At 36.6% G+C, this 13,516-nt stretch overlaps 1 protein-coding gene across 1 annotated transcript; it reads right to left on the bottom strand.

The window, feature by feature from the left end:
- Positions 1 to 329: 329 nt before the first annotated feature.
- Positions 330 to 12,684, bottom strand: LOC149813679 (protein NPGR2-like). The gene is made up of 5 exons (XM_089991946.1): positions 12,326 to 12,684; positions 10,066 to 10,318; positions 2,660 to 3,876; positions 1,297 to 1,447; positions 330 to 1,205 (listed from the first exon to the last, which is right to left on the bottom strand). Exons 1-5 carry the CDS (start codon positions 12,581 to 12,583, stop codon positions 892 to 894), a joined length of 2,193 nt encoding a protein of 730 aa, XP_089848072.1. The 5' UTR covers positions 12,584 to 12,684; the 3' UTR covers positions 330 to 891.
- Positions 12,685 to 13,516: the final 832 nt, after the last annotated feature.

Raw genomic sequence — 13,516 nt, 5'->3', positions numbered from 1 at the left:
TACATGGGTCAGGTCTAGGAATTATTGAGTCTGGTTTAATCTATGACCTAATCGGATTAGGATTTGGATTCCGAGTTGGATGGGATCAGTTAAAACCAAATCTGAATCAGATTAGCTTAAAATCTAACGTTTAGACATATATGGAAAAAGACTTTAACCAGATGGATTTGGATTTGGATGCAAATTTAAGTTTGGATTCAATTATTAATTAGATCTGGCTACCATGCCATATATACTTATGAGCAAATCGAATTCATTCTCAATTCAGATTCAATTTCAAATGGAAAACTGCATACCATACCCATAACCCACTATTAAATCGGATGTTATTTCCTCTAACAAATCCAACTAAATAGACTTGAATTTTGGCAGATATCCTACCCAAATCTGATCCACTGACATCCCAAGCTGAGCATGACTTTGGCTCGAAAGCAAAAACCAAGATCCCTCAAGGACGCAAGCCAAGAATCCAATCTGCATTGGCACGAACCCATGGAACATGATGACATCCTCAAGGAAACCACGAGAGAACACCACAGCCATTTTATGAGAGGATAAAGTAGGCTAAGATAAAATCAATGCACCAACTCTACGTCATTTATTTACTGTTGTATTATTGAATCTGCGCTATGCAAGCCGGAACAGGCTTCGGCAATTCATAATGGACGGCCAGGTACAAGAAGAGGGTCTGCAGTATCTGCCGTTTCTTCAGTGACGCATATCGAACAAGTTTAGACTCTAGCTTCAAATCTCCTGCTGGAGAAATTCTTGCTGCAATTCAAAACTTTGAAAGTTCTCATGCCTGCAACAAGATGCAGCTACGTTCACAGCTACAACACATCCTCTGGATAATTTACGTGGAAATGGCATATATACAACAAGATGCGCCCATTATCTGAAACTCTCGACAGGAGCGGTTTCCTTTAGAAGAATTGCAGCTTGAAAGCAATCAGAAGCTTCCGACCCTGATCCCCCCTCACATTTTTTAAGCAGTCCCAGATTGAACCATGCCAAATGGTTTGTTCTATCCAATCTCAGTGCCTCAGATAAGAAGCTTCGAGCAGTCGTGGATGACCGGCTGCCTTGTTGCCTAAGAATAGATGCTGCCGAAATTAAACTGGGCACATGGTCAGCTTCTATCTCCAGTGCTTTCAGGAAGTCTCTCAGAGCTTCTTCAGGCTGACCCTTGGCCTGGTGAAGCAGACCTGCAGAAACAGAATAAACTTGGAATTGTAACTTTCAAATACGTTTTTAGGGGAAAAAAGGAATTTATTAAGAATGAAATGGACTAATTACCTGTGGCATGCCACCTTGAAGCAGAATGGGGATTGATTGCAGAGGACTTTGCAAGACAAAACTCAGCATCTTGCCACTGTGACATGTTCGTGTAGACATGAGCTAAATCATGCCATGTTTCCATTTCTAATAATCGATCATCACCCACACCCTGCAAACATGCCTGCATATAAACTTACCCGAGAATAGCAGTTGAATCACAATACCAAATGCTTCCCAGATGACTAAAAATAAAGAAAATATTCCTGTTTCCTACAACTTCCCAACCAACAACACTAGCCCAAGAGGCTCAGGTTTATGAAGCAAACAGTTCAGCGCCTACCTGAACGAAATTCAGAAAGTTGGGCATGGTGGTTCAATTTCGTTCGTCAATTTATTCATATTTTATAGGATTAGAACACCAGGCACCCAACTTTATGCAGAAATGATCAGCCAAAGTTGGGACTGAATTTATGGTTATCTAGTCACCAAATATTAAATTTAAGCCTTTCACGTGTTCGATATAATTTCTTTACTATTTTAGCAGGTTGAATAACAAACAATGCTTTGTTGGATTCATTCCTCAAGATGGTAAGAATATCAACAGAGTTCATGCAGATAACCACGCCTTAGAAATAGCCTAAATCACAGTGTTGGAGTCAAGTTTAGCACACGAAAAATAGTACAAACTAACAACACATGTGCATGCATGCAAGCCCGCATGTGCACACAAACACACACACATAGGGATGCACACAAGCAGAGTTCGAGCCGAGCCTGGGCTGTTCAAACTCGGCTTGGTTCAAAATGACTTTGTCCAAGCTCGGCTCGAGCTTGTAAGGCATTGTCCGAACTCGGCTCAGTTCCGAGCTTGAGCCGAGCCGAGCTGAGCTTCAACAAGATCTATTAAAAAAAAAAATTTGCGGAGGGATTTGATTCCCCCAAACTCTCTAACGTTAACCAAGTGACCCACTGTTAAGCCAGATCACCTCTTTTGTCTATTATTACTGAAACAATTATATACATACTAAAAATTCTCAGTGAAAAAAGGCGCGAAAGACGGGATCCGAACCCATCTGAAGAAAGACTAACGCCCTACCCATTACAATAACAATGCACTTGTGAAACTATTTGCAAAGATATTATATATATTGGGTTTGCAATGAAGTGAGCCTGTCGAGCCTTATCGGGCTCGACAGGTCGTTCAAACTCGGCTCGATAGCTTGTCCGAGCTTCATACACCGGTTCAAGATCCGCTCATTTACAAGGCAGATGAGCCCAAGCCGAGCTTTAACCGAGCCGGCTCGGTTCGGTGTGCATCCCTACACACACACCAGTTTGAAGCTAACAATGAAAAAAAGAAAGCTATCTACAAGATTCATACCTTAAACATCCATTTCCCCATCCCCATGCTTTTGCTCCTAACTTGAATAACAGCAAGAATGCAAGTATATGTCTCAATCGCATTCTTGAACTGACCCTGAGCAATCTGGATTTTTGCTTTTGCTCGTAATAATATGCCTTGGTCCCACTTACCTGTCTCATCCAATGCAGCATTCAAGATAGTTTCAGCTTCAAAAAATCGCTCCTGGGCTGATAATATTCTAGCAAAGAGAAGCCAAATTTCGACCGAAGACCCTGCTTCCATTGTCAGTAACTGTTTCGCTTGGACAAATGCTACATCCAACTTCCGTTGCTCAGCATTTTCAAGGCAGAGAGGGAAGACAATTTTTGGATCCTTCCCACCTGCCAATCTGTTCGCTGTTTCTAAAGCCTCAAGTGCCTCGCACTGCTTGCTGATCCTAACAACATCAGAAACAGCACATCTAGCCCAAGTTGAAAAAGCAGTGCCCAATAAGCAATTTGCAACACCAGCCAATTGACTGCATCCTTCATGCATATTAGTGAGTACTCTCTGTGCAAATTCTACACCTTCTTCAGCATGGTCAATTTTCTCCCCACATATTCTTGAAGCAACTAACAAAGCATGGACATAATTAGGAGAGTCGCAGCTATGCAGCATTCTCTTCAGTAGATTTAAAGCAACCAAATCATCATCTTCACCAAAGTAACACAGTGCAAGAGTATAATACCGAGATGATCGCTCTAAGTTCCCAGGAAGCAGTTCCTCAACCTGGTTGGCTAGTGACTTTAAGCCTCCCGAGATGCATAATGCAAATGTAAGATGATGGATGATGGATGGATCCCATGCAATTTTCTTAAGAGCAAACTTTCTCAATAGAATAAGAAACAGTAGAATTGACTCCTCTAGATTGTTCCTGGGTATGAATGAGCCCTCAGCCTGAGAACGGAGGTTAGGGGGCCTTGCATCAGTACCACCATAAAGAAGGAAAATGGCAAACTCTTTCTGTATTCTTGCACAGGTTTCAGGGTTGAGGTTCCAGTGAACAAGGAGGGCACGCCTGTATGATGTAATTGCTTCATGAAAATAACTTGCTTGCTTCCACAGCTCAGGAAGCATTTCAACAGCCTTATTTAAGGTCTCCTGAAATTTACAATCATCACCAAAGTTTTCAGGCATGCCTTCAGGCAAGGCAGACTCAACAGTGTCCAGAACAACTTTGCATGATTGAGCAGCTTCTGCAAAAGCCAAGGGGAAAAACAAGAGAAAAATAGAATTAGACCGGTAACTTTTCTTTAATTAACACCCAAACTGCCAATCCAGTTTGCGACATTCAAGATTTCAAAAGTAGCTGATAAAATGTATAATGAAAGGGAATGCATGCATAATAGAAGTTGAGTTACCCATTTTTACAATTGATCAGTGGGATCAATACAACCTACAAATAGATGGCAAAGTGGCCACAGAAATGATGCTACTTCCTCCTTCCAACTATTTTCTCGGGGCAAGGGGAGGAAGGAAGTTAGGGTAGGGAGTGTTAAAATGTATCATTCAACATTTGTTATATTATATATATTTTACATATATAAAGGATAATACATATTCATATATGGTATATATGCATATGTATTATCCTAATTATATATAAAATATATATTTCTCTATTTATAGGCATAGGGGTAGTTTAGACATTTCACAGTTTTACGCATATTCCATTCGGAATATGTTTGTAATTTAATTTTATTTTTTCTTTTTATTTTTCTCCTTTTTTTGGGTTTGCGCCACCTAGGGAGGCTCCCCAAAGAGTCGTTGGGGAGCCCCCAACGGTCACAAATGTGACCGTTGGGGGCTCCCAACGACTCCTTTGGGAGCCCCCTTTGTGGCTCCTCTCTTGTGTTATAAATAGGGGTCTCCCCCTTGTATCTCTTTACTCATTAGAGGAGCTTATGCTCCATTGTATAGGGTTTTTACCCTCTTTCTTCAATAATATTCAACTTATGACTTTATGTCATATTTACCCCTTTTATGGGTTTATGTATTAGCACATGATGTGCTTGTGTTGTTCCCTTGAGTGGGTATATTCGCACTTAATGTGCATGTGTATGGGTTCATTATCGAACCTAAAGTATTCAAAGTCACTTTCTAACATGGTATCAGAGCGTGGTCACGATGGGGTTGTCCTTTGGTGCAACGGAAAGCGTGTTGATCAAGAAATGGTGAAGTATTCATTGTCCTTCTCTTTTTTCTTAAGTTTTCGGTATGTATCTCTTTTCTTAACATATTATGCATTATGAAATTATTTTTTTGCATATGAAGTGTTTATAATAGTTGAATCACCTCTTTTCATATTTCGCATGTTCAAATTTTTTTAAAATTATCTCCTTTTAAATTTAGTAAACTTGTTTTGCTATTCAAATATATAAATTCTTGTTTATATGTTTATCGATTACTCATCACATATAAATAGTAATTTATGTTCTTTCTTAAAATTGTCTTCAATTATGTGGGATTTATGATGATTACATAAGTATTTCATAAATTAACTTTTAAAGATTATATATGATCTCTTGATTAATGATCTTTGTTTAAAAAAAAAATCTTTTCTCTCATATAAAGTCTAATTGGTTTTGAGTTTTTCTCTTGTTTATGGATTTTAGTGCATTTTTTTGAAAAATCTTGATATAATTCTTGTATAAGAATCTTTCACATCTAAATCTTTGTTATGAATCCTAAGTAGTTCTTGTCAATGATGTTTCAATGGTTTTGGTTTAGTTAAAGGATTTTGAAAAATTATTTGTGATAAATATGTTGTATGAACCATTGTGTTCATTAGGAAAGATCTTTTAAAATCTTCTCACACTATATAGAATGCATAGTGTATCTATTGCATCCTTTGGTATAAAAGACTTCATTAATTTTTGAGTTTTCTTCTAATGATACAACTTTATAAACATGTTTGTTTATATTTTTCATATAAAGTTTCAAAACCTCTTGATTGTATCTCTAAGGATGCCTACATTGGCCATAATATGGTCTTCTTTGTCTTAAATTGCATTTATCAAGCATATAATTACATAATTAAAGCTTGAGAGTCTCAAGCATTTGCTTTTATTTATGAAATACATGCATTATTGCATGTTTATTATTTATACGCTTTTCGCGTATTTTGTTCAAGTGTTGTGAGAGTGCTTTCGTGCACTTCTTTTATAAAGTATTTGTGCTTGTATGCGTATTGTCTCTTCGTAGACATTTTCACATGATACTCTCTTTTCAATAAAGAGATGTTTTTATTGCCTCCTTTAGGGCTTGTGTTTACTTTTTATGAACTTGTATGATTGTTTCTTTTATCATTATGAATGCTTCTGCAATATCTTGGTACATGTTGTCCTAAATTTACACATTTAAGATTATTGCCATTTTACATCTTGGTATACATATAATTGCAAATTATAAAGGCTTGATTTGTTTCTTGGATGATTCCTTTCTCACACATGACATAGCTTAAGTATTTCATGTTGTGTTTATTGAGTCTTTTGATAATGATCATGATGTTGCTTAATATTTCATAAATTGTGTTAGTTGCATAATAAGTCTTTTTGTATAAATGACTTTTTTTAAAGATTAAGCATAATTCGGATTTATGCAAAATTGTTGTTATAAAGCATATTATTGTGATTAATTATATTGGACCTTTGATTCAATTTTAAATCGGTCCGCTTTTCTTTGAAAAATGATTCCTAAAGTGTTTATTGCCTTTTTGTGGCATTTATATTTGCCCATCACATGTTATTTAATGCATCATTTGTTTGGCCTTATTATTGTTTTATTAGAGATGTTTGTTGAGGTGAGTTATGGGCACCTCGTGTTATATCATTCTAGATTGTCCACTTGCCATATTATAGATAGTGATTGAGGTGAGTTATGAGCACCTTAGGACTCTAGAATGATTTGGTATATGATCTCTAATTATGAGTGTGTCACTCATTATTATGTCATTTTAGTTTGTCCACTTACCATATTATAGATGGTGGTTGAGGTGAGTTATGGGCACCTTGGGACTCTAGAATGATTTGGTATATGAGTGTGTCACTTGTTTAATGTTGGCCATTGATCTTATGAATGCTCTTATTTATATATAAATGTGATGGATATATGATGTTTAAAACCTTAAATGTTTTAAGATATATTAAAATCAAGGTTTTGGGGTTATTGCCCAACCTTTTATTGTTTATGAATCATATGAGTGCATTTGCACATTTATGTTTTGTGCTTTTGTGCACAAGTGTTCTTGGTGTGTGTATATTCACACATTTTATTTCAAAATGATATTGTTATGGGTATTCTTTTTTGAAGAATATTGTTTCAAGGTTTTATTTATATGTTTGTCATTACAAGTTTTATTGCCTCAAAAGTCTTCTCTTTTTATGCCCCTTATCTAAGTGTCATCATATGTAGACAAGAATTTTATTACACCTTCGTGTGTTGGTAGCCTTTTGTTGGCTTTTGCTCTCTTGGTCTAGTAGCTGAACACACTTGTCTTAAGTGTTATTTTATGTAGACAAGGCACGTTGATTCACACCATGGTGTGTGATTTTAGTCCATGTTGGCGTTTGTGTCCTTATTCTAGTCGCTGAGATGTATGCCCATGGTTGGCTTATTTCACTCATTTCAAGTGTCATCTTATGTAGACAAGAGATGTATTGTGTTGTAGCCCATGGTTGGCTTGTTACTCTTATTCTAGTAGCTGAACATACTTGGTTTTAAGTATATTTTTACGTAGACAAGAGATGTTTTTTGTCCATGTTGGCATGTATTCTCTTATTCTTGTCGTAGATACACTCATTTCAAGTATTATTATATGTAGACAAGAGGTTCTTTTGCACACCTTTGTGTGTGTCATTGGCCTTTAATGGCATTATATTTATATTTTTGATCTAGTAGCTTATACACTTGATTTATGGGTTTTGGAGGACTAATGAGGTAGTGGTTTGTAATGGATGAACTATTGTTGAAATTTACAAAATTTCATTTATGACTTGTGTTTTAAGATATTCAAGTGAATCATATTTTTGATATGCATATTTTAAAATCAAGTTGATTTTTTGGCATTTAATCTATATATTAAGTGCTTATGGTTCTTTGGCCACTTTTGTATGCAAAATGTGTTTTTTGTCAATTGAGTGATATTTTCCTAAATGGGTAAGATTCTCTATTCAAATAACACTCTTCGTTTTGCCTCGTAAATGAATTTAAAACCTTGTGAACTCTTGTGTTTATTTTGTCTAAAGTATGCTTGGAGACTTCGTTTCTCTTGTTTGGCACTTCATTACATGTTTGAAGCATGATTCATTAATGATTTCTTTAAGTATTAATTCATTTCATGATAATATATGCATATGCTCTTTATGGCCTTTTAGGATCTCATTCAATAAAGCATATGTAACTTATGCCTCTTCGTAGGCTTACTGTGGTGTCCCTTAGGGGACCATTGTGTTTTTCCCCATTATGGGGTTATGTTTGTCCAATGTTGGACCTTATGAATGCATTATGCATTCTTGCAATTCATTTCCGCATAATTTGCTTCCGCTCACTCTTTAACATGATATTTGATTTTTGAAAATTTGGTCTTTTAAATTTTCTTTTCATGCTAAAGTAATTATCCTATTATGCATAATTTTTGCACTTTGTTAGGAATGTTCCATTTTGAGTAAAGTGCAAAGATATTTTTTACTTGTTCTTTGTTGTTGTTCCTAAGGATCTTGAAGATAAGAGGAAAAGAAGTACCTTGGATAGATCATGGAAGGTGCTCATCGTTAAAGACGTTGGAGGAAGACATTTGCAATGGCATTCGTACTGATGGCTCTTGAAGCCTTGAGATTCTTCCTCTTGCTTTCTTCAATCTTTTCGTTCCCCCACGCAAAGCTTGAGGGGGGTGTTAAAATGTATCATTCAACATTTGTTATATTATATATATTTTACATATATAAAGGATAATACATATTCATATATGGTATATATGCATATGTATTATCCTAATTATATATAAAATATATATTTCTTTATTTATAGGCATAGGGGTAGTTTAGACATTTCACAGTTTTACGCATATTCCATTCGGAATATGTTTGTAATTTAATTTTATTTTTTCTTTTTATTTTTCTCCTTTTTTTGGGTTTGCGCCACCTAGGGAGGCTCCCCAAAGAGTCGTTGGGGAACCCCCAACGGTCACAAATGTGACCGTTGGGGGCTCCCAACGACTCCTTTGGGAGCCCCCTTTGTGGCTCCTCTCTTGTGTTATAAATAGGGGTCTCCCCCTTGTATCTCTTTACTCATTAGAGGAGCTTATGCTCCATTGTATAGGGTTTTTACCCTCTTTCTTCAATAATATTCAACTTATGACTTTATGTCATATTTACCCCTTTTATGGGTTTATGTATTAGCACATGATGTGCTTGTGTTGTTCCCTTGAGTGGGTATATTCGCACTTAATGTGCATGTATATGGGTTCATTATCGAACCTAAAGGAGAAAAAAAACTGCCATACAATCGACAACAAATTAATGTAATATTAGTAGAATAAGCACAGTGACAAGCTGATCCTTTTCTCTTTTTATTTTGTTTGGTTGAGGGGAGTTTGTGGTGAGGGGGGAGATAAACTGATCATTGAAAAAGTGATTCTCTTTTAAAAGTTAGCAACAGAGTTCACATAGTTTTTCTTATAAGTGTAGTAGTATTAGCTTGTGTTGCCAATTAAAATCTCTGCAAAGACTGTCAGCAGCCAAGCCAAATACATCTACACTTATACATCTCCATATCGACCAACCTTTTGTGTTAATTCACATAGCAAAAAGAGGCCAAAGCAGGAGACAATACTATTATGCTATGAGGGTAAGACCAGAGTTACCGGAAGCTTCTTAGGTAGGTGGGAAGCTCGCTTCCCGGAAACTCGCTTCGGAAGCACGATACTCCTCACTTCCGAAACTTCATGCGAAACTCGATTCCCCCACGCTTCTTCTATGCTTCTCATAGAGATGGTCTATGCATACTATATGCTTTTCTCACGTTTCTTTTCATCTTTTTCATGTATTTTCTCTCATGCTTTCACTCACTTTCCATGTACTTTCTTTGAATTGGTAACCATCATTGTTAGATTTTAACAAAAAATTAACTCTTTCACAAAAAAAATCATGAAATATAAGAATGATCAATTTTATTTTAGTTTTTATTTGTTTCTTGTTTGATTCCATATTGCTTCATTTTTTATCCATATTTTGCTTTTAAATTGAAACTTCGCTTCCCACTTCGTATAAATTTTAAAATGCCTCGCTTCTTGCTTCCGCTTCCCGCTTCCGCTTCCTAGTTTGGCAACCTTGGGTAAGACCAAGAACGAAAGCCAATAAATTGCAAGACCTTAACTATGAACATACCCTTAAACCTTCCCAGGTCCAGAAGTGCCTTTGCTTTGAGGAAGATGGCTTCCAAAAGCAAGCTAACAGAATGCATGCTCATCAATGGAGAAACATCATTGTGAGGACGGCGGTTGTGGCGTTCAAATTTTCTGGCGATTGAGAGTTTGATCTTGGGTGTGACTGCAGCAACATCTATCCCCTCAAATACATGAAGTGCAGCATCCACATTCCCTCTTTGATATTCAAGTCGTCCCAACAGTGCTCTAGCCTCCTGCACTAGAGGATAAAAGAAACATCAGCTCTTGCAACTAAGTCCTAAGCAAATTCCCCTGCATCATCTCCATGCCTGGGTGTTTTTTCAAATACAGAACTTCAACAAGTCAAAGATGAAATATTAAGACTGAACATCAAAAATGAAGGTTTTACGGTTTTACCAAACAAGAAAATATAACAATATCAGAAGATAGGCAGAAAGAAGATCTCTGCAATAGAAGTGAAAAACAAGAACAAAACCGTCCATTGCAACTATGAATTATATCTTCACATTCACAATAACAAAACCAAACATATAATCTTGGACCAGAAGGTACATACAAGCACAAGTGCCCTGAGGTTTAATCGTGAAATTCATGACAGTCACGCTATTACTATTGTAGTTTCTGGTTAAAGTGATTGGACAGAGACCTGAAGCCCTTTCTCAGTATTGTGGCAATGGAGAAAGGGATAAGTAGGCAATGGGAAAAGGCAAGGCAATTTAGGACATGAACTGTGAACTCACATCACTAATAGCACTAAGCTCATAATTTTTGGGGACTATTTAGGGCCCAAGAGTTCAAACAAGCTTGAAAAAGAACAAGAAAAACACACTTGGGAGCCTTAAAAATAAGGAAGGGCCAATTCCCTCTTAAATAGATTGTGTTTAGCTTGTCTCCCCTTCTCACCTTGAAGGAAAATGGTTATTCATTTAAAGTGAAAAGATCTGAAATCTCCACCTACCAAGTCTATTGGATACAAAGCAGAGCAAAGAGGGATTACAGCTCAATTTCTGGTTTCATATCCCCCATAAATCCATGAAAGTAAAACTAAAATACACACACACACACACACACACACAAGCACACAGAGGAGGAAACTAAATAATGCATGGGCAGACCAAAACTAGAAGTCAATACAATACTATATTTAATTCTCATAATTCTTGATGATTCATGTAAAACCACAAACTTATCATTCAAAACTAAATCATCAAGATGTTTGTAATTTTGGAAAAAGAAACAGAAGTGACCATTAAAATGGACGTGTTTGTTAAAAAATAAACAAGAAAAGCCCAAACATCTGCACATATATATGTATAAAAACAATTACAAAGAAAGAATGTGTCAAACTATGATTGGAGAATAAAAGTAGAAGTCAACAGAATATTATCAATTTATTGTTGTAATTATTTTCTTGATGATTCAAAATTAAATTATCAATATGTTTGTAACCTTAGAAAAAACAAACAAAAATTACCATAAATGCATGTTTTTATTCAAAAACAAAGGCAGGCACAAAACTAAGATAATGAAATTTAAGTGTTCAGATAGTAAATATCGGACGGAGTGTTCGAAAGCATTCAAAATTCCATGAATTGAAAAAACGTGAAGCATCAAAGACCGCATGTGGAGCATTAGTATTGGTGCCCATATTGCCAAATGTTGGACAAAAGAAAGCTGGCTGCTGGAGTATCTAAGAAATGCAGTTACATAACAAAGCCATTCCATATGGTGATATCGTCTCTATCTATATAGTGTACATTAATGTGTGATGTCCAACCAAATGCATGTAGATGGTCAGACCAACATGCACACATGCACCCACTCACCAAGCCTTTGTCTGAAGTCCTGGTCCTCAATTGAAAAATGGCAGAGGATAGACTGCTTGGACTCCATTTAGATTGTAAGAAGGAATTACTAAAACACAAGAAAAGACAATGGTAAATTCTCCATTTCCAATAAGAAGAAGAGCAGCCTCCAGTAGATCAAGCATTGCTCTTTTGTGTTTCAACCATTGAAAGAAGCAGGGATGCAGATCATTATTCAAAGGATAACCAACTAGATCAAACTTATTCTGAAAAAACAGGAAAAGCAACCCGTTGCAGCTATTAATTCAGCAACCAAACACACGAAGAGGGAACGCAAATCCCACCAAATCATATATCAAAACGGAAGCAACATATAATTTTGTCCGACATATAAATCTAAAAGGACAAGGGCCATTAAAGTCGAGATGAACCAACCTCGTAGTTCAAGCAAAGGCCTTCACGAAGAGACGATTCAGCCTCTTCAATGTTTCCCTTGTCGGGCTTAGGCGGATCGCTCTCCCCGGTTATCGACGAAAACCCGCTTACAGAGAAATCCCTTGTCGCAAGGGATTCAGTATACTGACCCATGTCATCTATGGTCAGTTGCTCACCCGAACATAGGCACTGCATTATCTTCTTCAACCTTGTTCCTATCCTACTACCATCTTCTCCCACCCGTTCTCTACCTCTCATCCTCCTTCAGTAAATTCAAAATCCTTAGCACCATCATCTCTAATCCTTACCACAAGAACAATTTGACAAAAATTTAAGCAAAACCCACCAAAAAATTCCCAAATCCAACAACCAAAATCCTTGTTTATATAAAGAGAAACCCAACAACACTGCATAAAAAATTAAGCAAAAAAGGAAACCCCAAAAACCGCAAAACCCTCTCCAATTGCTGCAGAAAACCCTAAAAGGGAAACCATCGATTCGAAATCTAACATCATCTTATCCAAGCTAGCATAAAACCCCAAAGGAAAGAAACTCATGACACAATGGACCACTGAACTAGCAGATCAAACCCCACAAAACCCACCGACAAAAACAACCCCATAGAACTCGAATTCACAGGCAAAAACACACCAAACTCATCCCATCCAAACGCTCTCCTTCACCAACCCACATTAAAGGCCCCAAGAACAATACAAAACCCTCCAAAACCTATCGAAAATCAAGATGAAAAGAAACCAATGAAGCAGCAAAACCCTAAAAAATCAAGAAAGAGAGCACGCCAAATAATTATGGTGGGGGCAGAAATGAACCAAGATCCTCCATTAAAACCCTGGTTCTTCCGAAGGAGCTGAAGTGGGCCCTCCCTTCAATATAAATAAATTAAGAAAAATATTAAAAAGTCTAAAAACAAAATCAATTTCCTTAAAATAATTCATTAGAAAAAGAGAACCCCCAGTCCCCAATTAAGAATCCCTCACTTCCTAACGGAGGAAAAATTAATTTAAAAATCAGATTTTATTTCTAACCTGAATTCCTACGAAGAACCAGATTTATATGAATCGAGGAAGATTTTTATTTTTGTAGATTTTTATTTGCTTATTCTCTTTCAAGAAACTAAAATTCAAAAGGAAAAGGATTTAATAAGGATGGCGACGTCATAATGAGGAGGGA

The sequence above is a fragment of the Nuphar pumila genome, chromosome 16 (assembly GCF_984573655.1).
Source record: "Nuphar pumila chromosome 16, dmNupPumi1.hap1.1, whole genome shotgun sequence".
Taxonomy (NCBI): domain Eukaryota; kingdom Viridiplantae; phylum Streptophyta; class Magnoliopsida; order Nymphaeales; family Nymphaeaceae; genus Nuphar; species Nuphar pumila.
This window is presented reverse-complemented; position numbering and strand designations above follow the sequence as displayed.